This window comes from Lampetra planeri, unplaced genomic scaffold, assembly GCF_965212315.1.
Source record: "Lampetra planeri unplaced genomic scaffold, kcLamPlan1.2.h2 scaffold_941, whole genome shotgun sequence".
In the NCBI taxonomy this organism is placed as follows: domain Eukaryota; kingdom Metazoa; phylum Chordata; class Hyperoartia; order Petromyzontiformes; family Petromyzontidae; genus Lampetra; species Lampetra planeri.
This window is the reverse complement of record NW_027615763.1, coordinates 1-27,344: the sequence shown is the minus strand read 5'-3', so window position 1 is coordinate 27,344 and position 27,344 is coordinate 1. Positions and strand designations below refer to the sequence as shown.

General features: G+C 45.0%; 1 protein-coding gene across 1 annotated transcript; it reads right to left on the bottom strand.

The window, feature by feature from the left end:
• Positions 1-6,329: 6,329 nt before the first annotated feature.
• Positions 6,330-26,249, bottom strand: LOC144742254 (protein MTSS 2-like; the record flags this gene model as incomplete). Its single annotated transcript, XM_078624728.1, has 12 exons — positions 6,330-7,168; positions 7,662-7,827; positions 8,544-8,729; positions 9,121-9,276; positions 11,140-11,214; positions 11,331-11,478; positions 13,003-13,100; positions 13,908-14,015; positions 14,979-15,133; positions 18,487-18,578; positions 19,076-19,160; positions 26,169-26,249. Coding segments are annotated over 12 exons (2,189 nt in total), but the record flags the coding sequence as incomplete, so codon positions are not given.
• Positions 26,250-27,344: the final 1,095 nt, after the last annotated feature.

Below are 27,344 nucleotides of genomic sequence, written 5' to 3'. Positions count from 1 at the left end.
GAATACGTTTCTATATTGTCATAATTGGCATTGCAGGTCGACAGTGTTGCAAGCTCATTTCAGTTTGGATGTGTGCAGTTATGTCTGACTGTCTTATGTAAAAACCTGCTGGGCGTGAATGGAGTTCACTGACTTAGAAGACTTGGCTGGATCAAAATCACTAAGATGCCAGAGCTTATCTTCCCCAATTAAAATTTGATTCCATATCATGGAATGGAATGGAAGGATGTAAGGTGGAATATGTAATCTTCCCAAAACCAAAGTCTAGAAAAGAATCCCATTTTTAACCTCTGTAGGGTCATTCAAGTTGCTGTTGATAGCGATAAAGAACAAATTGTAACCATAAGGCACAACAGAGTCTGCAAGGAGCAATAATCAAACTGAAACCTCTGATCTGTTCTTAAAAAAAAAAAAAAAAAACTTTAACCAAGAACATGATAAAGAAAGAAAAATGAGCGGGCTATTCCAGGCAAGAGACGTTGGTCTTTAACGTCTTGCATCTTTAATTTTAATGTTCTTATCAAAGAACACATACAACTTGTCTCACTACTTTTTTCATCTCGTATTCCTTTACATTTTGGATGAAGATGGTCCAAACTTCTGGCCTGTGAAGATGATGTGAGCACATCTGACACCCTTTGAGCTGACATGGTGAGTTCATTGGCTGTTGGCTGTTTCCACACCTAGCAGGTGAAGACCCACGTCTGTGTTTATCAAGTTGCCGTTCAACGTCCATTTAGGTTCTCTTCTCATCTCCAGATCTCTTTGGCAGCGACAGTAGGTAAACCACTTAACTGTCCCCAACATTCTATCTCACGCCAGTCAGGGCAATCAGATCCTGTTTTGATGCATTTTGATTGGCTGAGAATGCTGAAGTGGACCGTGACAGTGAGACATAGTTGGGTTAATCAGCTCAGAACTGTGGAGCTGAATTATTAATTAATGACATGTTTCACACCATTTCCAAAGGTTTGGATTTGTCTTGTCCTGAACAAACAACCTGAATTCCTCAGTCTGTGTACTAACAACCATCGTACTCTGTGCTCTGTACACACAGGTAAGTCCAGTTGTTGCTGCATCAACTGTGCCAAACATTGGACGTTGATTTTAAATGGTTCTTATCGTAAACACACTGAAGAGACGACACACTGAATGAAATCATTCTCAGCTCATTGGAATTATTCCTGCCACTTATTGCAGGCACAATACCACCAGCGAAGGCTCAGGGTCAGTTTGAGACAAAACGTAGACCAAGTTGAGTGGTTCAGCTGTCTGGACAGTTTTATTTTACTTTTCACCAGTCCAATTCATTCAATTGGACAAAGGTGTTGTGAAAGGGTTTCGTGTCAATCGAGCTGCAGTTTCAGGGCAACACAAACATAAGACCTCTGAATAAACGAGAACTGGGTTCAGTGGTTGAAAACATGAAGATCCAATGCATTGTGGTGAACACTTCGCACTAAGCTAAGCTGAACTAAGCTAACCAGGATATGTAGCTGCTATTGGGCAGAAAGGCAGATGAAAGGATGAATCAACTTTTTGACAAGGGAGCACAGTCTGTACAGTTGGTAGGTGCAGGAAGGCTTTAGAAAGACAGTATATTCAGAGGTCATTTAATGAAATGTTTAATCAAGTACATATCTGCAACATCAGCGCAACATCCATCTTGTTTGTGGGAGTTTGGATGCTGCCTTACCGGTGTAAATCTACCCAGACGTTACCCACACTGTTGAAACGGAACTATTTAAAGGGTTTCAGGAAGTGCTGCTCACTGTTTAAATACGGTTCATTGCAGAAGAAAGATATCATGGCTGCAGACACAAATTCATCACCCGCCTGCTGCGGCAAAATCCGGAGGCGTGTGATGGATCGGACGCTGTGGGATGAGTATTTGTTCATCATTGTTAGAATGTTACTATTTACAGTGTGGAGGAGTGGTGTGTGTGCTTGTGTTGACAAACGTGCGCCGGCACACGTGTTGTAGGTGTATGTTCAATCCTGTCCTGTGTGCGCTGTCGCTCCCGCTCGTTGCTCCAGCCACAGGGAGACTTTCGCCTTCAGACACTCAAACCTCTGCGGGACAGTTCTGTACGTCCACACAGTTAACACGCAGAACTGTTCAGATTGTTACAAAAAGACACGTTTGAGTGACATAAGCTCTTGTGCTGTGAACAGGGCATCTTAAAAGGAAAACACCGGTTGTCTCACCACTCAACCCAGTGACTGTTCAGAGAAAAAGACAATTTGATTTTCTTCTCCTGAGTTCAAATCTATGACTTAAGCAGCACTTCATCTGGGTGGCTTCAATAATTGTACTGTGGGGGAAAAAAAAAAAAGAAAGGCAGGGAATTCAGTTGGGATGAATTTGAAGAGCACACGCACATTGTGCAGTATGATGGCTGTATGAGGCTCTATTAACTCTGAATTATATCATCAGGGACACATCAGGGACCATCAGTTATCTGAGGCTGCGGTCATCCCAGAGCACCTGATTCCGACTTTTAATTATGCTAGTCAAGTCAAGCTGGAGGCCAACACCATATCTGGAGCCGTCTGTAGGGAAAATCTCAGACACAGCCTCATGCCCCAGGAGGGGTAGTAAGATAACATAATAATAATAATAAGTGCCTTCAGCTTATTAGCATATACCCCTTTGTGTACAGATGAGACGCAGCCGGCTTCCCATTAACTCTGATGTTAATCCCTCTCTTGTCATGAGACTCAGAGCGTCTGCTTGAGTAACGCACAGACGTCCAACAAACGTTATTATTTTAACTCTGTTTTTTTTATCCAAAGCAGTGGGTTTCATGTGCATTGGTGAGCAGAAGGAGAAAGGGTCCGTGTCTGATGAGCTGAGAAGTTGATGTGGAGGGAATGGACCACATCGGCTTCCAGAGAGTTGGTATTTTCCTCCGAGACACCCACATGGAACATCATCAGTGTGCAATGTCAGCTGAAAACATTTGTTGTTACATCCAGCATATGCACAAATATTCATACAGGGACCTTTACAGACGGTCTTCTTCACAACAGGAGGGTGCTGTGGGGGGGGGGGGGGGGGGTCTACACCTGCCGCTCTGCCCCCCACCCCTCCCCACACACCCAGGTGAACACATAGCATCCACACAGCACACATACAGCAGTTGTTCCCTCGCAGAGACAAAGGATGCTCAAAGACATTTTCCTTCACATCTCGTTAAATCATATGTGTTAGCCACAGATATATCTAAAACAATGGAGGAAACAAATCATTTTATAAAAGGAGCACGTGTGCTGTCCCAGCTCCTGGGCGTACAGACGCAATGATGGAGACTTCACGACAGTTCAAACTGACTTCACACTCTCAGCCCACCCGTCCTACATCCATATGTTACACAGCTTGTTAGTTTCTTTTTACAAGAACTAAAGCAACACTACATAATCAGTACTGTACAGTACCAGTCAGTGCCCAGTGCTGAGCAGTACTGCGGAGGAGGCAAAAACAATAAAACTGAATACTTCCATGTCATATTTTCTTGATCTTTGTGCCAAGTAGGCCACAGCACGTACAGTGCACGATGTATGAGCAGGCAGTGAAACGCTAATCCCGCACGTCATCTCTCTCCAACAGCCACTGAGTTTTATCGTCTTTGTGATCAGCGGGCACATCACGCATCCGTTACCTGTTCTCAGGTCTTCACGTCCACCGCTAATCCTATTTCACAGCCTGTGTGTCCTGAGCTGAACTGGGATATCTGCGCCGCCCGGAGCCAAACCAAACCAGGGATGAATTGTAAAAGAGTTCGCAAAGCTACATTCATTTCCTACAAACCGATAAATCCTGGTCTTTATTTGTTTCCTGTATGTGCTGCAACATCACCACTGTTCTAATCCTTCAGGAGATCATGACGTGCCTGTGGGACGCTAAACTGAAATCTGTCATTCTGTCATTCGGCAACCTGTTTTCTTCATGTGTTTGGGCCCAACGTCACTGTAATCACTCCAACACAACACACAGTCCTTTCCATGATGACACACACTGATAAAAACAGTCCATTGACGCATAGATCAGCCATGTTTCTCAAACAGTTTCTCTTCATGTGTCTCCCGTGCCATTTCTAACACAATGAAAAATGATCTTTGCCAACTTTGCCATAAAGAATGAACTATTCTAGGAACGTAGGCGTAGCGAAGGCCAACACAGCATGAAAGTTAATTTATGTTTTGAGACATTTTGGAAAAGAGCTTGTGTTTTAGATGACCTCCTTGACCCTATCTCCTAAAACTATGCTGTCACCTTCATACACAGAAGTACAGACTGTAGTTAAAGCAGAACATTGGGTAAGTATCATTGTAAGTACTGTGTACCTACAGGGTACAGTACTCTATCTGCAGTACTTTATAAAATTAAACTATACATTACGTACATTTTTTTTTCCACACAGATTTTTTTCTTTTTTTTTTTACAGTTGTGCCTTGAAGAGGAGATCCATTCACACTCCAGGAATTCATGAAAACAATAAGAAGAAGAAGAACCACATTGGGAATATCTGAACGCACACATTCAGCAATGGAATGTTCTTGTACAAGTCTAGATTCCCAAGAGAAAAAAGTTAAGGAAAGTACTGTGAAAGTGCTTCAATAGAGAATATACCACGACTCCATGGATATGACTCACAGGAGAACACTGAATTGTACAGAACTGTCCATCATCCAGACATGTTTATGGCCAATACGGTGGAAAACAATCAGGTCATAGATTGAAGACGAATAAATAAATCCCTGGAGAGTGTGTGTGTGTGTGTGTGTGTGTGTTGTGTGCGCGCGTGTGTCCAAAAGTCCGATTACACCATGGAATGTCATTGTTCTCAGTACTTACAGAATACTTACAAAATAATTGCTTGTTGTCTGCGTGGGTTTTGTGGACATGGTCCGTCCATCTAATGCATCATGAACACAAACACAGCTGATGATGTTTAATCCTGCTCTAGATGAATATTTTGCTCTACTTTCTTAACCAATCTCTCATTCCCAATCACTCCATCCCCGCTATCGTTCATCACTTCCTCTTTCTCCCACATTATCTTCTTCTCCTACTGCAAGTACGTCATTTCCCCTGGACAGAGTCTTACTGGCAACCATCACTTTCACTCTGTACAGTTTGCCGACACAGAGTACCTGTTGTACACGTCTTGTCAAAGTGCTTGCAGTTTTCAGAGTTCTCTATGTATTTGCGATCGGCTTCCTCCACCAGAAAGAGACAGTGAGAGACATACATGCCCAATAAACCGTTGAGGGGTTAATTCGTTAATTCACAGTCAAGTTGTAATTTCAGCATTCCTGATGATTGCCTGAACGAGTCAGAGGAGAACCTGCTGGCCCTCCATCGATCCTCTTCCTCCAAACAAGAAAATAAAACACATTTATTGCTCCATTTCTGATTAACATCTCTCTTGTTCTAGAAAATATATATGAATATATCTATACGCCTGGATTAACTTCTTGTAACATACAGTGGTAACAAGAAAGAAAATGACGTCACGATATAAACAAGAACACACAACACACACATGAGAAAAGCCCCCACCCCATTGGGTTACCAGCTGACCTGCAGCAGCGCTACACCCACCCCTCCTCACACCCACACACACACAATCCCGCACGTGCACAAACATTTGCCTTTGTGCACGCACCTGTATGCACACACATACACAGAGGGAGAGGGGGGGTGAGGGGGCAATAGCACGGTTCAATGCCAACACTGCTTTTTTTAAGGACAATTTGTACATCAGGACGACCCAGAAGAGTCCCCCCCCCCCCCCCCCCCCCCCCAGCACGTTAGCTCCCCGTGCTAATGCCAGAACCAATGTGACTGGTCACATTGGCACTCGGACCCCGCCTCTTCCCCCTCCTCCACCTTTTTTCCCCCACGCCCATCCGCCCCTCGTTCAGTCTTTAAACCGGGTTTACACAGTCAAGTTAGTCGAAGCAGAGAGTTCAGAGGGGGGGGTACAGGAAGTTGGCAGTCTCTTTTTTTTATTTGATCTGTTCCTGTGAAGCCCCCCCGTCACCGGGTTAGAGGATGTAGAGAAGACCACATGCGTCCAACATGAGTGACAGTGGCCTCCTAGGAGCCTGTCGATATTTAAATGTCAGCACGAGTTACTCCTGTTATTACTTCATGATATATCGTTTACTCTAATGGTAATTTACTCTTGTGTATGTTTTCTGCGGTATCATAGATTCTCCTACACGGTTAGTTTCTTGTGTATGCGCTAGGCAGCTGCGCTGCATCACACCGACACCCGACTCACTATTGGCTGACGTGTATCTTCTCCGTTCTACTCCAGTCACAAGATGCGAGGGGCCGAGCGGTCATTGGAGACGGTTTTACGAAGTCTGACTCCTCTCCTGATGGTGGTTAGCATGTCACCTGACCCCTCTGCCCCCTCTGCTCCTGTCTGACTGTCAGCAGGGCCAGTTGGGGGTGGCGCAGGGTCATCGGGGAGGGAAGGGAAGGGAAACTGCCCCTCACCGAGAGCATGCGCACTGGCTACCAACTCGCCGATCTTCTCCACCAGGCTGTGGCGATTTGCTGCAATCATCTTTTCCTCTTCCGAACCCGATGCCAATGCGATGCCGCCATGCTGCTGGGCGTAGACCTCCAACGCTGCCCCCGACCCCCAGGCTGTGTTCGGCAGGCTGAGGCGCTTGGGTGAGGCCTTCACGTAATCAAGAGCTCCCTGTGCGTCCTCGACTCCCGGGAAGAAGACACACTCCTCGCTGCCCACACGCACAGGCACGCCGCCTGCATACCCCTGACCACCTGCGCCAGGGGAATGAGAGTCTCCAGGAATGGTGGGGGTCTTGACAGGCACGATGGGTGGTCGAATGGGGATGGGCCCTGCGCTGGACAGCGTGCGCCTCACACCTGGTTTGGTCGACGGGGTTCTACGGATGGTGGCGGTGCCTGGCGTTCCTCCTCCTCCACCAGCGACGGGTTGACCCCCGGGTCCGAGCGCCCCACTGGGCAGGCCAGCGGTGCTGGCGGGCCTCTTAGTCTGGATCATACGGCGGTAGTTCTGGGCAATGTTGGAGTGTCGAGGAATGGTGGAGGACTTGTCGAACTCCGTCTGTCCGTCAGGACCTTCGGTATCACCGTTGACTGAGTAGCAATCATAATCAGAACCTGAAGTGACAGGAAGAGGGAAGGTGAGGGAGGAGAGACGACGACGTGATTAAAAGAAGCAAAAGAGCCAGAGGGGAAGACAATGTCTGCTATATGGTGAGTCAGCATTTTTATGGAGGAAAACATTATTATTCTGCTTGATCTTTATAGTCGGGAGAGTGAGCGAGATGGCCCAGGAACCTGTCAGAATACATCTGTCACACTTAACGTCCTGCCTGGATGATAAAAAGAATTCAATTTGCTCCATTTCAGGCACTACGCTCAAAAGAACTTTGGAGAAAGTGATGAGTCGAAACTCCGCAGAGCTTGTAAATATTTCATTTTCAAATTTAAAAGAAAGCCTCTCCTAGGACGGGCTCTTTGACGGGTTCGCTTCGCCCCAATTTTATAGGAAACGTGATGATGAATGTCGACAGGTTCTGGCCAGGAGACCTGAAAGAGGTTGAACAGGATAAAACACTGCAGCGGAAGAAGAGGAGATGAGGGATTCCACCTTGAGAAGGGATCGTGTCCTCGGAGCAGGACGGGGTGGTCGTCTCTGTGCTGTAGCCGCTGGAGTACTGCAGCGAGTCTCTGTTGCTTTTCTGCTGCTCCATACTCAGACCTCGGGTCAGCACCATGGCCAGGTCGCTGGCAGCCGGAGAGACTTCGTCACCATACTGAGGACACACACCCACCCTCAATCAGTCAATCAGTCAGTGATTCTGACATGAGCTTTTAAAACCAAAACGCATACCGCAGAATACCGCGCCCCCAATGAATGTGATGCACCTAAATGAATTATTTTTTAGATCAGTCAAAACTGGATTGTTTGCTCTACGTCTGTGGTTGGCAGGAAAAACAACAGACATTTGGAGTATTTGTCTGAAAGTGAATTTGATACATTCTTTACTTTGTTATTCAGCCCAGGAGGAACATAGACAGGTGCAGAGCTTCTTTCACTCCTGCACAAAGAAGAGGAAGCTCCAACGGAATCAGCAGTTTGCTTCGTGTACGGTTATTGTCCTAAAAACGAATATATTCATGTCAATGATTCTGAAACACACACCAAACCCTGTAGGAGCGGTTACTAGGACGAAAAACTCAGCAAGGACATGTATATTATAGACCACAGTCAGGAGACAAATAACACCCCCCCCACACACAAAGTCCTGTGGATTAGAATGTCCACATGGAAATGGATGTGAATGCGACGTAAACACGATGTTGAGCAGTTGAAAGCAGCTGCGACGCCACGTGAACGTGCAGCACTGTGATCACACAGCGGACAGAAGCATGCATGTTCACAGGAAAGGATTTTGACCTCAGCTTTGCGCTTCCAGGTTGCTATGGTAACAGGCTGACGAACGAATTACGCTAAGGAGATTAGACGCACCTGTTTGGCCGCGACGGGCGCTGAGGTCATCCTGGGCCTCTGCCCGTCATCGGTGTGTGAAGGTCCAGCGTAGCCTTGGGAGCTTGGCGATGCCTCGTTCTCCCTCAGTCGGTCGAACGGTTCCTTTCTCCTCTGAGCTGCCACTGCAGCTGCAGGCTGCTCGTACTGACCTGCTTTGGACCAGTCCTGAAGAGGTGAGTGGAATTAATAAACGGGAGGTGGCAGGAGGGATTAACGTGACAGACGTGTCCACTATCCAGCAGTTTGTAGCTCCTCTGAGTGCAGAGCGAGGGGACTAGAAAGAAAGTTTGTGTGTGGGTGGAGGGGGGGGGGGGGGTCTCACTGTTTGAGTCACTGATGCGTGATCAGCTCTCCACCCTGTTTAGTTCGAGAGGGTTAGTAGACAGTGTAGGCCAAAAAAAAAAAACAGGGATGGATTAAGACGCAGCAGGTGGTGATGAACACATCAAGGAAGAACAGCAGGTGAGAATCAAAGGAAAACAGAGAGTAACGAGCATGAAATATCAACAGAAGGAAAGCAGACAACTGAAGAGATGGAAGCGAATGGAGAACAAACCTTCCAGATAGGAACCTTTGATGTGGGAGAGGAGGAGCTGGATCCAGAGGGGCGGTTATAGGGTGGGGACGCAGTTATAGGAAGAATGACAGAGAGAGGCCGGGTGGAGCCTGAGTGTGAGAGAGCGGGGCGGAAGGTAGCGAAGGACGAGCCAAACTGCGGGACAAGAGACATGGTCACATTATCAAAAAGGAAGGAACGATACGGACCGGCCGTGAGCGAGTGAGAGAGAGAGAGAGAGGGAGGGAGCTGGAAGCCCACGAAACATCAGTCACTCGTGTTCATGCACCAGAGACAAAATGAAAAGTGTTAACTGCAATCTAAAGGCGATTGACACATTGGCTCATTTACGTTGTGAACATTCAGAGACACACACACACACACACAAACAGGATCGACCCTCGTCTACTCTGCCTGTCCAAGATTTGATCCAACTGGCCAAAGAAATAAAGAAATTCATTCTAAAAAACAACAACATGATTGTTTCACACAGTTTATATTAGCTGACACGTTTGGAACCTGCTGGAGGAGATGAAGCAAACACGAGTACCGTGTGTGTGTGTGTGTGTGTGTGTGTGTGTGTGTGTGTGTGTAGATGATTCACAGGGGAGTCAAGTGATACATTTCACACACCAGTGCTGACTGATGATGCCTTCATTTGTGGGTATGAAAACTTTACGTTCCACTGAAGATAAAAGAAATGCTCAAATAAATCAGAACACTGAGCGCCAGCTTATTTATAATACATTGCAAATGTTAGTCCTGTTTGCTTAATGTCTCATCATCTTGTTTCTCTCTGGCTGCTCCCTCAAACTCTTTTTTTTTTTTTTTTTAATCTGTGAGCAGGATTACTGAAAAACTTCTCGGGATATTTCCACAGAATTTACCAGCGCTCAATTAATATCATCAGGAAAATGAAACGAGTCTGCTCTGCTCCTTGACTTTTTATGACGCCGACGGGTGTCGATGATGCAGGTAAAGTCTGAGTGACTTCCAGTGAAACTATGACAATGTCAAACTGTCCTGACCTTCTTTTTCTGATTTATCAATGCAGTAATATTCCTTAGAAAACTGGGACAACCCATTTGAATTAAGCACGTGCGTTTTTGAGATGTGCTGTGAGTTAATTAAGCCAAACGGCACATGTGACGCGTGGAATCCAAACTGACAACGTGTGTCCCTCAGACAAGAGACAGATCACATGCCTGCTGCCTTCAGACGGCCGAGGAAGGAGTTAATCAACTGAAAGTGAAGGCAGTCAGACATGCAAGCTGTTGTGGATGACAAATGCCAGTAAAAATCAGATGGGGATATTTACTTGGGCCCCAGATGTAAAACTGCACACATGCCATCTGTAGAACGCGTCGTGAAAGTGGAATGGTCTCAAACACGAGGCGGCTCGCTGTGGCTCCACCAATTAAACCGACAAAAGCACACAGAACGCAGAGGCTCTGTGCAGATGTTGACCTAAGGAGTGTTTAGGGCTGCAAACTATTGTGAAGCTTCCACCAACATGCAGACGAATGAAGGGCGAGTAAACACCATCCAAATGTGCTTCAAAACATTTGTGTGTGTGTGTGTGTGAGCTGTGTTTTCGTGGGTTGGCGAGTGTCTGTTTAATTTAGTGTTTATAGTTTTTCAGAATCAGTTTTGTTCTGCTTTAAAGACTAAATGCTGCTGTGAGGTTTGACCATTTTTATCAGTTTTTATATTTTTTCCACACACCGTACAGTCCACACACCTTCCCCAAGTGAGACAGGTTTATTGGTTATTCTACATTGCCCATAGGTGTGAGTGTTAGTGTGAATGGTTGTCTGCAATCGTGGGGGCTCATCCATCATGTACCCCGTCATTCCCCCATTGACTGCTGGGAGCAAGCATCAGATGACGAATGAACAGACAAAATGTCGTCAAATGATAAAGTCAGCGTCACACTTTGGCATAGTGCAAAAAAAAATAAAAAAGATCTTCTGCCACCGCGAGGTTGTTCAAGTGGTTTAGAACATGTGCTGCACTTACAGTGGTGGGGGAGCTGCATTCGCTGACTGACTGGCACGTTTCTGAGGCCTCTGAAGACGCCGAGCTGGAGGATTTCTGTGAGAATAACACATGATAATATGGCTGACGCAAAGAGCTAAAGTTCATTTATGGACTCAAGAGTCTAGTGGAGGGGGGGGGTAGTTTCAAGTCGCGTGCGCGAGGCTTTGTACCTGGCTGGTGATGTCCGAGGGCATGGGCGAGGGCGGCTTGGAGTAGATATTTGCATCCTGGGAGACAAAACCTGAATCATGAGAGGAGACGCTGCTGAGGCGGTGGGCGGCGATGCCCCCTGGTGGTGGAGGTTGGCTCGGCAGGCTGCTGCGGTTGCGATAGGAGGAGGAGGAGGTCGGTGAGTGGGGCAAGGAGCCTCCACCCCCACCAATGCTCCCACTACCGCCTCCCCCTGATGAGCGGGAGGCACTACTGTGGGCACTGCTGCAAGGAGGGCGGGGGGAGGGGGGCGAGGTTGAGTGAATATTGTAGGGAGAGTAAGCATGATTACAGGGGTGATGTGAATGATTTAGAGGAATACATAGATGACAGATTGATGGTCGGGGGATCAGAGTCAGTTTGGTCAGGTTAGTGACAGCCGGCCAGTCACAAAACAGACACAGTTAGAAGCCCAGATGAAAGCAGGTCATTTAAAACACAGCAGCAGAGAAAGAGGGCGAATCAGAGTGCACAACGACACATAAATACAGGAAAGAGAAAAGGAGAAAGAACAAGAGAGAGAGAGAGAGATTATGGTTGTGGCAAAGGAAATGAGTGGAAGAAAAAAGGGAGGGGGCAGAGAGTGTGTCAGCTACTGAGCATCCAGGGTACACACACACACACACACACACACACAGAATAACGGTGGCCTTATAAAAACACACATACCCATCATACGTGTCATTTGTTTAAATAGGATCAGTCTTCGTCCATCCAATGAAGGTATTTTCAAATATGAATAACTAATAATAACTTTTTTAATCAATCTTTTTCACATGCACTCTTTGTGTCATTAACGTCATTCTGTATGTCAACAAAAAGGAACACTCACAGGAAATCAACAACTTAACTGTGAGTATGTTAAATAGAACTGATTTGCAAATAGCAGGAGCTCATTGTTTCCCTGAAAACAGACAAAGACAAAAAAATGTCCTGATCAGCCTCGTGAGCATACTGGCCAAAGCTGATGATCTGGAAAATACAAATGGTGCCTTCCATTGAATGTTATTTAAAGCATTTTCCTTTTATATGTTTATATGAGAGTTTCTTCAGGGTTTAATGCTGAAAATGTGGTTTGTTCAGAGAACTGCTGCAGCCCCCCCACACACACACACTTTTCAGGGATTTCTAATCACTGAGGATGAGGAGTCAAACTAATAATGGACTGACACATGGACAGAAGGACTAACAATAAAGAAGATTTCTCTTGTTATCAGTCCTTCTAATGGCTTTTATCAGCCGGGTTTTATGGGAGCAACCAACGCCCTTCACACCCCCTCTTGTGGCCGTATTAGTTACGACAAGAACAAACGGTATGGACGTGGGTACACAAAGAGCCAGGTGACTTGTGGTCCTGGACAGAGATGAGGTTGTCCTCTGCTTTGAACAGAACATCATCTTTACTTGTCTTTCTTAGAGGGACGTGGTGATAAGTCCCGCAGCTGGTGATCAGTGAGCAGATAATTAGCACCTTGTGGCTGGTGATGCTAACAGCTGATAACACACCCAAGTTAATGACTTCTGTAACTGGGACAACACCCCTCTCCTGATATTTCTATACATACATATTTAATGATGTTGTTTGTATTTGAGTGTGTGTGTGTGTGTGTGTGTGTGCATCAGAGGGAGCACCTGCACATGCTGCTCTTGCGTGAGCCAGAGCTACTCGGTGAAGAAGGAGGGGTCTGATAGGACCAGCTGTAATCAGACCCCTTCAGATCCTTAATCACCTGAGGAGGAGTCCAACAGAGAGACTTTATTAAGACACTTTTCAGTTCAGTATGACATGGTCCTTGACGTGTGTTGGGATCTGAGGGGGTGCTTCTGTCTCCCTCTTGTGTCTCTCATGTCAGCGTTTGTTGGCGTATGTCCAGGACGTTCCTATCTGGGCCTGTTTCACAGGAGGCTAAGCTGAGTCAAAACCTGAACTCTGAGTTGGTCTACTCTGAGTTGGTCTACTCTGAGTTGGTCTACTCTGAGATCGGAAACCCAAGAGGTTTTGGTTTCAGAACAAAATTGCATGCGAGTAAAAACAGCAACATACGATATTCATCTGAAAGCGATCAAATGTCAAAACCTGTGTGACAATCACCTGTCGGTGTATATTTAATTCCTGTGCAGAAAATCTGTCTCCTCGTTAACGACTAAACACGTTTTAACCCGACAATAATTGTTCTCAGTACAAAGTGAATGAATGAACATGGAAACGAGACCGTTTCTGATTCTAAAAGAGGGAGGGGACAACGAGACACTAAGGAAACCTGACTGACTCAGCTGTTTCTAAAAGAGACCTAACCTCTGTTCTCAGGTTGGATTTACCCTCCTTTCTGAAATGGAAAACGTAGATTTGTGAAACCTGTCCCCGTTCCATTCCCTTCACCCACCACGCTCTAATTCTGTCTTTGTTTTTGAAGAACACTGGATCTTCTGTCTGTTTTGCCGGCCTGGTCTTCTACTTCTGGTTTTTGCACATCTTTGAATAACTGAATGTGTAGAGTCTCAAATGTCTGTGTGTGTGTGTGTGTGTGTGTGTTTACCTGTTCGCTGGCAGGAGGCAGTTTGTGAGGGTCAGTCGTCAGGACAGTGAGGTCGTCGATGATGGCCTGGAGGTGGGTGATCTCACCCAGCATCGCGATCTCTCCATTCTGACAGAGCAGGAAAAAAAGGGGGTGTAAACGAATCCCTCTGAGGTGAACATGGACCTGTTCCAGAAAGCTGGTTGACTGAATTCAAACACCATCAGTTTTGTGAAAATTGAATTTAACACTCATACACACATCATCGTTAACAAACTCAGCGTTTCTACTTAAATGCTGAGTTTGGGTGGAAACGCTGTTCGTCTCGGTTACTGACTATTGGACATAAACACTTTTAGGAGAAGAACGTTTTGGGTCTTTGAGCTCGTATTCAAGGTAAACAACGATCAGGAATTCAGTTCCATTAGCAGAGAGCAACTTCCCTCTTTCTTGAACTTAAAAGGTGGAGAATATTTGGATGTAGATTCATTTGACAGAGCACAAAAACAGCAGGACTCCGGAAAGCCCCCACATTCCACCCTCCACGGAGGTGCTTCTGTCTCCCCCCACAACTAGGGCAGCTACACCACCCTACCCAACCTACGAAGAGAGACGGTGGAGCTACAGTGGATGTGGGGAGGGAAAGAGTAAACACTGAATTCTGGCATTCATTCATTCATTCATCATCTCAGGGCAGACAACCATTCACACTCACATTCACACCAACGGCCAATTAACCTTTCTGCTTTTGGAGGTGGGAGGAAGCTGGAGAACCCGGAGAGAACCCCCAGAGACATGGGGAGAGCATTCAAACTCCACACACAACGATCCCGGGAAGCGAACCAGGGTGTTCCTTTCTCTGAGGTGACAGCGAGAATCGCTGCAACTGTTCATTCAGACGAACAGAAGATCAGACAACGATTTCCCGTCAAGTCATGTGACCCCTGAAATATCTTTGTGTGTTCTATGATTACACAACCATAGCAACCATATCATAGCAAGAACGAGTTTCCATGTTCTCCCTGTGTCTGCCTGGTTCTCTCCAGGTTCTCCAGCCCCCCCATCTCCTCTCCCTGCTGTTCTCTCACCCACGACTGGCTGGAGGAAGCTAATGAAGGTGCAGAATCGACCCCTCTCCTCCACCAGGGCACGGCGCACTGCCTGTTTCTCCATCTCCTCCATCAACAGGCACATGTCGGTCACATCCTGCATGGCACTGTCCAGCTGGGGCTGCAGGTCCCCTCGCCCTGTGGGGGGTGGAGGTGGGGTTGGTGAGGCAGAGCAGAACACAACAGGGCGGAGGCTAGTGGTCATAGGAGAGAACATGCAGTTTGCTCTAGAGGATGGTGGAACAGAGATGGAGGTGCAGGAGATGTGTGTGTATACAGTGGGTCGTGAGTACTTTCCCACAATGCACTGCTTCTCTAAACCACATTGTAGAGTTCACGGCAAACTGTTTTCCTTCACGTGAAGAATCTATGTAACAGATCACACCATCATAGTGTGTATTATTACATTCAACAGAAATAAGGGTAGATGGGAGCAGCACCGTTAATGTCTATGTAACCTGTAAGAACTGATCGACAACAGTTTTAAGATGTCTGCAACACTTTGTCCAGGAGGTTCTATCAGCTGAATGTTGGGGATCAATGGAACAGGACTGCAAAGACCCGAACCAGAGCTACAGCAACAGACCAGACCCAGCTCTGGTGTTTCAGAGTACAGCTGCGTCTCCGTCATGACAAAACCTGGCTAGAATGACCAAACACCAATACTGTGTGACATCCTTCAGCATTTTGATAGAGATGTAGGAGGTGCACTGGAAGCAGAGCAGCTGTTATGGGATTGTGTGTGTCCAGCGTTAGTCCCATATGATCTGCTGATGTGTCTGTCCACACACCCAGAAGGATTCAGCTCAGAACCAAAACATGTACGTGTCCCTGTAAAAGCTTTACAGTGCTGTAAATTGACTGGTGCAGGAGGGTAGATTATTAATATACTGCTGAAGACAAAAAGCACCAAAACTGAACTGCAAACAGCAGAGGCGACATGCAGTCACAGACATGGACAGTGAGAGTGAGACATGAGGGCTGCAGGAGGAAAGCCTGCTGTGTCACTAAGCTGCTGCAGGCATCATGCAGAACTCAAAGAGGTGCATGACGTGTGCTCCAACACGTCATGCAATAATGGGGTTACATGTCAAGTGACAAACTTCAAAGAATATTATCCACCCCCAGTAAATAATAAGTCAATAAAATGGATGAATAGTTGGAAAAGATTGTAGTGAATTAGGTTTACTTCAAGTATTGAAGTGACTTGTACATATACAGCAAATGGGCAAATGGCTTAAATTAGTTGTCAGTTGAATTAGTTGTCATGGTTACACAAATTACATGTCCTCCAATGTGTTGGGTATATAGACAACGGTAAGTGATGGATCATAAATGGAGGAGCTAAAGTGAGCGTTCGCCTCAGAAGCAGGGTGGTGATGAGTTGTATAAGGCTGATACTTACCTTGGATCTCTATTATTACGAGGGACAAACACCACAGAGAAGGAGAGAGACAGGGAGACAGTGCCAGTGAGAAGAGCGACACCAAAAAGAAAGCAAAGAGAACGGAAAGATGTGTGTGTGTGTGTGTGTGTGTGTGTGTGTGTGTTGGGGGGGAGAACATAAATAACAAACCTTGTTAGGGTTAGTACAAGAAAGCCAAAACACCAGTGCACACAGTGCCACAGGTTAGAGCACAATAACACTGCTGCAGAAAACACCAGCAAGCATCAGCTTTATGTTAATGACTGGACTATTTCTATCGTAGATGTTTGTGGACACTGAGAAAAGCTAATATTTTCAAATATAATAAAGAGATTTTCTTCAAATACAAAGATATTTTGTTTCATCTGCATGGCAACTAATTATATATTAATTATTGGATTTGAATTTGTACTCCCACAACACCACCAGGTGGCAGTATTCGCCTATACTAGCCTGTGTTACCAGGGATGACAACGATTCTCGGGTTCCTGCAAATTTACTTAGTTTTTGAGTTTTATTGTCACATTTTATAACTACTTTTTATTTTAACTGTTTGATCAGTGGACTCCAGAACCTTCTCTTTCTTTCCGCTTTGATTTTTTTTTCTTTTAGTTTTAAGGTTTTGGAGGTTTTGAAGTTGCATTTCGTTTCATCCAATACAGCTGCATGTCAGAAAACCCTCACATTCATTTGTGGCATACGCACCAGTTGATTGACATGTGGTGCCCAATCACACTACAATCAATGGGCAAAGTTATATAACCTTCAAGTCAGTGTTCTTCCTGTTACCATGATCAATATGGCTGCGGCTGTCAAAGTGCATCAGAAAGAGAAGAATCTGGCAGTTCATTCACATTCATTGTAAGAGCTTACGTAGATACAATCAATGTTTCATAGGTTTCCTAGGATCACCACCCTGTTTGGATGCATCTCAAACAAGAAAAAAAAACAATAGTAAATGTAACAGAAAAAAAGTGTGATAACGTGCATGTTTGAGAATCTGTAGTGAGTCCACACTGAGCACACCATCCATACACACGTAACATTGATATTAGTCATAAAGCACACTTAAAATGTCTTAAGATAGCCTGTGTCTTACCCTTCGAGCCTTCTTCTGTAGTTTATAGTGTCAGATGACTTCTTCCTTGATCTCGTGCCGTGACCTTTTGTACTCTAATAAAATGAACAGAGACACTTTAGCTGCAGAGAATACAAAGCCCTTCCTGTGAACTTGTATTATCTTGCATTTCCAATACTATTGACAAAGTAGAAACATTTCCAGGATGCAGAGACACGCTCATTGATTGAGAGGAAGCTGATCTTTGTTTATCCAGCGCATTCGTTGCGAGGCCAATCTATTGTCTCCCTCTATATCGTCAGGCTAGGGAGGATTTGTCTGACGAAGTCTATACAGCATAAAGGCACCTTTCATAACTAACTGTTTTACTTAAGTACTCAAGTAGAGATGTCCTCAGTTTCCGTGGAGACCACATAGGTTAGCTACAGACAGTATAGGATGATAATGACAGTATGTGTGGGGACTCATCTGGTCTGAATCCTTCGATGAGTTTACTCATATCATCTCACTTTCCTCTTCGTTTTTTTTTTTTTCCCCACACGGGAAAACCATCAACATTTATTCCTGCGGTGTTTCTACTGCTCTGTGACTTACGGTACGAGGCACTGCACCTCGTCATGACTCCACAGAACTCCTCTTGACAGAACTGTTGACTCACAGTGGTTATCATGATCCAACGCTCCAGTCATGGGATTCATAGCTTTCAGTCCTCTTTCGTATGCTTTCACACCTCTACTACCTCTTTTTTGAGGTGTCATTCCTGCTCATTTGGTCCCACATGCGATTAACACCGGACTAAAGACTGCACCGAGTTGGAAAAACAAACTCCAGTTCTGATGTAACTTCACTAAAGCCTGTAGGTGTGAAAGCAGGGTCAAGTCAACGTGAGTCCCATCAGGTGGTGGGTATGAGAGTTCATCTGAACCACGACGATGTGGTCTGGACCTCATAGTGCATTTGAAATGATCAGTTAGGCTGTTTTACTACCTTTGGCATGATCCTTGTCCAGCTGATTGGCCGTCTTCTTCCAATCCTCAATCTTGTCCTGGAGAGGCGTGATGAGACTCTCCATCAAAGCACTGTGAAAGAGAGACGCATCAACAACCCTCAGAAAACCTCTTTGACCACAACTATACACTGTGGTATCTTGACAAGAAAGATCTCGGAAAGAGATCGTTATACCTGCTGTTCTGCTTTACTATTTCTACAACGTGTCTTCCTACCGGTGCATGTACATGACACAAAAGCGCTGCTGGAGACTAATGACATGTCTGTTCAAACATACACAGACAGAATGACTTCAAAGGGACCTCTGTTATTACCACAGTCAAAGATGGCTATCATCATCATCATCATCAATGTAATAGCTTCTACCCTGGAAAAGTCATTAAACAGCATGGAAAGTGAACAAAAATGTAAATAACAGTTGAAAACAGACTCCTGCAGATGTTTTCAGAGCAGTCTGTGTGGCGTTCATTTGCACCGAATCAGACGTTGGTCTCTATCGAAGCCTAAAATAACATGAGGTCAGCTATGACAGGGGAGGGGGTGAGGGGAAGGACAGAGGCCTACTTACTTTGTGAATTGACGAAGTTTGGCCTCAATACTGCGGTGCCGCATGCACATCCTGGTCAGGGCTGAACCGATATCTCTGGTCGCCCCTGGAAATAGAAAACAACAGGGTTCATATGAGGAAACACACATGACAAGAGACACATTCACATAGAAAGTGCTTTAGTCGACTCCACACAAAACCACACAAAGCTGTGAATACTATTAACATCACTGTGCTACAGGCTGTAGTGTCTTCGTGTATTTACATAAATCTGCCTCTTTTGCGCGTCTCATTCTCTCTCTCTCTCACACTCACACACACACACACTCCTAGGCCCGTCCAAATAAAGTAGTGTCATGCGAGCGTGTGTGTGTGTGTGTGAGAGAGAGCCAACTTCTCGGGGATTCGTGAGCAACTAACCTGCAACTGTAAACATCAGGCTATTTTAAGACTGAGTAAGTCCATGTGGAAAAAAACGACCCCGGAGTTGAAGACAGTTTAAGTGATGGCAGACGCAACCAATTTCCAAACAAGGTGCTGCGAGCTGCTGAACAGGTGGAGCAGCATCAACACAATGTGCAGTAAATTTAAGGTTCGGACCTTGAGAGTACTTCAATGTACACACTGGAACATTCTGATGAAGCAGCAGCTCTGTGGGATTTCCCTGAGAGACACTGGTCATAATGGCTTACACTGAGTTATGGGGGGGGGGCATCACATAGCAAAGTGTCCTCCGCCGTCTGTTAGATCTGTTGGGTCCGTGTCGAACATGTGTGGGTTTTAATTTCATGTGACTGGGACACTTTGACAACGGCGTGTGCTCCGAGTGGACATGATGGAATCCATCGTAAGGGACGGTTGTTGTTTTACCCGTGCCTTCTTCAGACAGCTGCTCAAACTTTCTCATCAAGGGCATTCATCACTCCCATCAGGATCGTTGAGTTTGTTATCTCAGCATCTTCATGACAGTCTGAGGGATGAAGGTAACTCCGGTGTAAAACGGTCTGTGAGCAAACCATGATCGCCCCACCTGACTACGACCAGCCATCACGATAACATGATGACATCTTATAAATTATAGCTATCATCATGTTTTTAGAGAGAGTGCTGTACTCTGGGGCCACAGGAGTCACACATGAGTCGTGTCAATCTGTCATTGAGTGTGTTTCAACTAATAATGTGACCTAACCTGATGGGAAGTCACTCTTCCTACAATATACATCGGATCACGTCACTGACAGATAATCGGTTTCCTTTCCTGAAGTGAGAAATTTACACAAACAGAATTTACATCAACGCTCTAAACCACAAAGTCATAATGTGATTCATTCATTTCATCTGACAGGATGTATGCATTTATCACTATTTAACATTCTAGCCAACATTGTATTATTGCAAACCGTAAATATTCATCTTATTTCTCTCTCTCACACACACACACACACACACACACAGACACACAAACATACGTAGTGCGTTGTTCCGGTCTGGAGAGAAGTGCTCCATTCATAATTAACAAATTCCCTCCTCATGCCTCCTGTTCTACCCGGCAACCATTCAATAAGGCAGAGCCACCATCCCCCAACACAGCAACGCACACACACATATACATACACACATGCACATACACATACACGCCTGCACCCGCGCTCACAGACAGACACAGACACACACCACACACACACACACACACACACACACACACACACACACACACACACACACACACACCTTGCAGACTAATTAGTCCTATAAACCCACAGCGGTATTTTGATCTTGTGCAAACAGCTGATTTGCTTCTAGATCCTATATCATTTTGTCACTGAGATGGCGTGAGAGTGAACTCATGTCTAGAGAGGGACTGGGTGGCATTTGTAAAAGACAAAGGGAGAGTGGGAAAGAAACAGAGTAGGAAGAGATGAAGGAGGACACAGAAAAGAAGAGAGGAGTTGCTTTGCAACATTTTAATGAGCTCACTGCTGGAAAGGGAGCCATGGGAGTGGAGCTCGAGCCAAGTGAGTGTGTCTATTTGATCTAGAAATTTATGATGGTCCTCTTCCTGTTTGTCTGTTATTACCGTGCCTCTCAAACTCAGCAGGGGATCAACAACAAGATGAGGAGCAGAAAACACACACACACACACCCCTCACATATGGACCACAGCTACAGCATGTGTGACTCAGCACTTAATTTAACCAATTAGACGTCTACAGACGCTGCCTTGCTTGGCAGCGCAATTGCATTTTAATGTAGATTCATTACTATTGCATGTGTATGTTTTGGTTGTTTGTTTTTTTTATTTAACAAAGAAACACATCATATAGTGTAAGACAACACATCACAAAATTCACTCCCCAACCACCATTCACCAGAATCAAACAGTCTAACAATGTCCAGACTCTTCAACGTCAGGAGAATCTCTTGTCCACTGCTTCACCACAGAGAAGTGTCTTAGCTACGTCAAACTTTGAAATACCATCATCATCATACCACCATTGAAATACTGTACACAAGGCTTCCACAGAGTCTCCCTCCCCCACTTAGGGCATGTGAGTTTAGTGGGGGAGTTGCTCCTCACATCATCTGACAGTGTCCCCCAGGAAGTTCAGGAGTTTCCCTCTCACTCTGAGATAGCCACACCATGCTTCTCTTAACTCAATCGCTTGCTGCCCACAAGCAGATCTCAATCTAACGTAGATGCTTCCTCCTGAAAATTATTCATTCATAAAGTGTTCGCCTGCCTAGTTGCCTAGCAACGGAATGAGCTGACAGCTCTGTTAGAGTCTCCATGACGGTGCAAATCCTCGAAGGTTGCTAAGGTGTGAATCAGAATGCTGGTTGCTAAGGTCAAACATCCGCTGCTACCAAATGCTGTAGGATGAAATGCATCATAGGACGAGAGACATATGCCCAACAGGCATTTGTCTACCTCTTCCACCTGCTATCACAACAAATGGACTGTCCCAACACATCAAGATAAAGAACGTGTACCTAACTGGGGGGAGGGGGGTACAACATACAAACAACATACAATTAAATGTGAAAGAGAGTAAAAGAAGTCAGAAGTCATAACAGAGTGTCATGGACCCTAAGAGACACATTCACACGTCTCTGGTTCAGATCATGAACTTTATAAAAGAAATGAATGCACACAAGGACATGCTGTACAATTCCTGCTGCTCTCCCAGGGAATATCAATGAGTCTCTTCAAACAGTCTGCTCTCTCTGTCTGGGCATCTGCAGACTTCCCATCACTGCATCTCCATGGCAACTGTTATCTATAATCTTCCAGGGGGATTCATCAGCCTCTGTCTTTATGTTTGCTGTGCAATGCAAGCAAATGTAGCCTCTGAGTCTGAATCTGAATCTCCCTGGCACATGTCATGCGTGTACACTTGTCTCTGCAGGCACTGAGCTTCAGTCCCATGGTTGGTGAATGAACGCAGCCAGTCAGCATTCAGGACCACACGGAGTCGGTCAGCTGTTGGTGTCTCACTGAAGACAATGTCAGCGAGGGTTAAATGAATATGTTCGAAAATGAAATGTAAAAAAAGCCAGGCTAGTTGTATCAACCGCGAACTCATTTACGTCCTTGGCCAATGGGGTCCTTGATTTATTCATGTTTTAGAATTGTTTACAAATGTTTTAATATATATATATATGACAGAGCGAAGCTCTTCCTGGTCCATTGTTTCTGCTCCTCTACACACTGGTATAAACAGTCAGCCAAAAAGCCATCGAGAACGGAGGGTGCAAAGAAACGGAGAAGGGGTTTACGAATAGAGAAAAAAGAAGGTTGTGGATCACAGAATAAAACTATACATATATATGTCAAATGTAATTCAATTGTGTGCCAGGGTGTAGTGCTTTTTTCGTTCCCCAGCTGAATTTGTGTTTCGTTTTTTTTTTCTCGTGCTTGCGCTAACTTGTTGTGCAAAATAAACCATTTGTTATCAACGGCTCCCAGTGTCTCTCACGTGCACGATTCTCTGCACTTTGGGTCCGAACACAGCTCAGGCTTCAGCCCTAACACTCTTTTTCCCACATGACTCTAGTATCCCAGCAGTGACACAGCAACAAAAAAGGATGGCAGACAGAGTGAGACAAACAGGGGGTGACGAGGATACAGATTAATGAGGAAAAGACTGCAGTCATAGCAGTGCAAGATAAAGCAGAATATTCATGAGGCCTCCATTCTCCTCTCACTCCTCACACACACACACACACACCACGACAGACATAGAGCTTCACGGGCCGCCAGTCGCTGCCACCAAAACAAGTAATCCATCATTAAAACAGCAGCATCTCCACACACTCAGAGGTATTCCAGCGTGAATCCAGATCTGCAGACCTCTGATACCGCAGGCTGAAGGAATGCATTACAGCAAGAAACGTGATACTGGAGCAGTGAGCCCAAGAGGCCGTGGTGAGGAGGGATTATGACAGACGCAAGCGAGTGGTCAACGACTCTTTGGTAACGGTTCAATAGTGTGTCTTTGAGGTAAATTAATGTTGAATTTGGCTGAAAAGGGGCTGAAAAGAGGCCCGAAGAACTGAAGTCACCATGTCACAGCTTCACAGGATGTAATCTGCAGGCTTCAAATCAGATACACACCATCTGGCAGTTGTATGCCGTCCCCTGTGTCTGGTATCAACCCACAATGAACTGTTTTAACGTCTGTGTGTGAAAGTGTCTATTTACATTCATGTCATCGGGAGTGGTGCTTGTGTGACCCTTGTGACACTGTGACTATTTCGCATGTTGCATCGGTCATATTTCTGTTGGTCCTAGCCACGACCCCACTGGCCAAACATCAGATGTCTTATATTCAAAATTAGACCGTGTCTCATTCAGACGGCCGTAGATGAATATTAGTTATCTGAAAGCCTGCTACATCACTGGAATGACTTAAGTGCCATTATTAGACTGCAGCCACGCCACAGCATTCCATTCTGGAAATATTGTACCTTTGGTGTATCAATTATTTTGTTAATTTATAAGATACAAAGGCAGAGTAGAGTCCAAGCACCAGCTGCAGAGATGGTAAAGATGCAATGAAATAATTTACAAAAAATCAAGCAGACGAGGAGGAACCAGGGCACAATGATCTGATGATGTTTTGACGATGTGCTGCTGCGTGTACAGAGAACAGAAACAGACATTGTTAGCCATTTTAACTGTGGAGTGTGGAGACTGCCAGGTCCAGGAGCTCGTCACCCTCCAGGCAAAGGATGAATCACTGGTAAACCAGCTGTATTCATGATTCCGACATGTATGTTGTACATCACATGTCATGTCTCACAGATTCTTGTGTTAAAGCACACACTGGGGAGGCATCACGCTGTGTGCCTGTGTGGAAACAAGCAGAACGGCATGAATGAAGGTAGATTGTGTGCCTCAAGCAGCATCAAAAAAGAGTTGGCTGAATATTTTGATGCCACAAAGATGTGGTAGAGACCTCAGATTCATGGCGTACAAGACAAGTAGGCATTCTGTGTCCCTGACATCCAGCTATAGGACACAAACACATACACACACAGCAAACATGCCAATGTTGACCACTAACACCCATCCTGAACTGATTTCATCAGTCAGGGGGGTCATGGCAAGGTCTTTTCCTGTCAACACGCGTTTCTCCACCGAAACCGCTGTTGTCACGGTGATAGGAGACAAGCTTGGCAGAGACAGCTCACGCAACACACACCCTGACTGAAATAGTTTTATACTTGTATCATCTGTGTCTGTGATTTTACTAGAACATTCTAATGAGTAAATATGTTTTGGTTCTACAGCATGTGTCACAGCACTTAAAAGCACTTGGTTACAAATGAGGCATAATGGTCAGATGCTTATTTTTGGAGTCAACAACATCTGCTGATTTGTGTTTACAAACTACATATTACACACACACACACCACACACTCACACACAAACACAGTCAGAGTCCCTTTCATACACACAACTATCTGCCATGCGGGAACATCCACCCAAACAGCTTGACAGCTCAGAGCACCACTTGAAAGTGTTGAAGTGACACTGACATTTTCTGTGCGCATTATTGCAGGTACGTAAACATCAGTGGGTCAGACATTTTGTGTTTGGTCCTCCCAAAATGAATGTTGATATCTGTTATATTGCTATATCTATTATTGTTATACTGCCAAAATTCACAGTTTCAAAGGAATCGATGGTATTGCCATACTTGTTGGGGATTTCAAAATAGGAGACTCTGAATGAATGAATGAAGATTTGTGAATACAACACAACTTGAGAGGAAGCACCACTTCCCCAGCTGGCACACATCTTGGATATAAAAATGCTGGACTTGATCACAGATGAAATCCACTGCTGCACACCCACACACCAGAGTCCAGCCTCTTGGACCAATTAAACATGCAGAATACTGTAGAACCGTGAGTGTGCTGGTGTCATGGTTTCAAGTGGTGCCAGCTGGGCCTGGGAAAGTATTCACATTCTCTGGCTTTGATTACAGACTTTAAATCTCTCTCTCTCTCTCTCTCTCTCTCTCTCTCTCTCTCTCTTAAAATGTCAGCCAACAACAGTTTCTGCAGCTAAAAATACACATTTTCTGACACAGAACTTGAAAGCCAGCATGAGGTAAATCTGCACTGTTGATTTTAGTGACGATAATCTGATGATAAAGTCTTGAATTACCCGTGTGTGTGTGTGTGTGTGTGTGTGTGTGTGTGTGTGTGTGTGTGTGTGTGTGTTGGTAATTGATTTGTTAAGTGTGAGTTTGACCAGCAGCAGAGACATTTTCTTTGTGATTTTAGATGGCAAGGTGTGTTTGTGATGTATGTGTGCACAGCTGGTGCACTGTCTGTGAGTTCGTAAGTGTGTTTCGTGTGTGTGTATGTGTCCTTGATGGAGATGCTCTGTCACACCGGCATCATTTAGACACTTTTTATAATCTCTTTATCACAAGATGATTCATCATCTTTCATATTTTACCTGAAAGTCTCATATCAGTGATGATTTAGTTCAGAGGTCTAAATATTTCAAGAGTTTGTTGGACATCAGGGCACAAGTAGGGTTAACACACACATACACACACACACACACACACACATGCTTGATTTAATACTCACTCACCCTCTTGGGGCTGGAGCACATGTGACATGATCAGACACTGAAAGCGATTCTCACCCCCACTCTTCATGTGATCACACAGCGCTGCACACAGAGCGTCACATACACGAAGCGCATTCACACACTATGTAATAATTCACATACGCTGTGTGACCAAGCATGCTACAGAAGGTATTAACATGCTGCACGGCATCTGCAGAGTCACATCATCAACTCCCAGAGGGCGAGATTCACATTACAAACAGATATATGGGAGGTGATCTTTGCGTCTGAGCCGGTCCAGCATGACACATGTAGATTCAAATATGCCGATGGTTCAAAAAGCACTAAAAACTAACTCTATTGTTGGCTTTCCCCTAAGACGATCTATTACTTCTGTGATGACTGGCTTTACTTGAAAAACTGTCACAGCATCTCTAGTCAGTGAGAGGGGCGTCGCCTGTACCCTCTAAACACCCCCCCCCCCCCAAGTACACAACACACACCTCTACTGCATCTTACTGTACTGAGTGAGGTGGAGCAGAATATTCTACACAGCAGCGAAGAAACATTTGACACAGTGATCATTTTTCATGTCATTTCATCCCAAATCATAACACAGGCATTGTGTGTGGTTGTCAATTGTGGTTGTAAATTGTGAATTGTAGTGAATTGAATTGTGAATTAGAGCTGGGCAGTGCAATTTCTTTCTGGTCTGGACATTTCCATATGACATATCATTGACTGTACTGCGACAACCAGTTTACTAGATTATGAAATGCACATAAAAACGATGACTATTACTTTACTTTTCATATCTCACACACAGTAATAGGCAAACAACAAGCATGGGAGCCACTTATCTAACTTATCTGTGTGTCTGAACCTTCCAAAAACGTGCTTCTCTTCAAATGTTCATGTGTTGCTGAGGTGGCCCAGTCGTACACCAGTTTCAGCTTAACACTGCACGTATTTACACTGTATTTTGGACCTTTTGTTGTACATCAGTGTTGGTTCAGCTGCTTCCCCATTTACCTGTCGACTTGATGATTTGTCATTGATTCATTTTGCCATCAGATATTTGTCAACTACTAGTTATTGCATCCCTAGTATTCATTGGCTTTTGTCAGATTAAAAGCTGCAACAGTACAAGGAAAGAGTTTAATGCATCCACCAGTATTTTTCATACACAAAGCGACA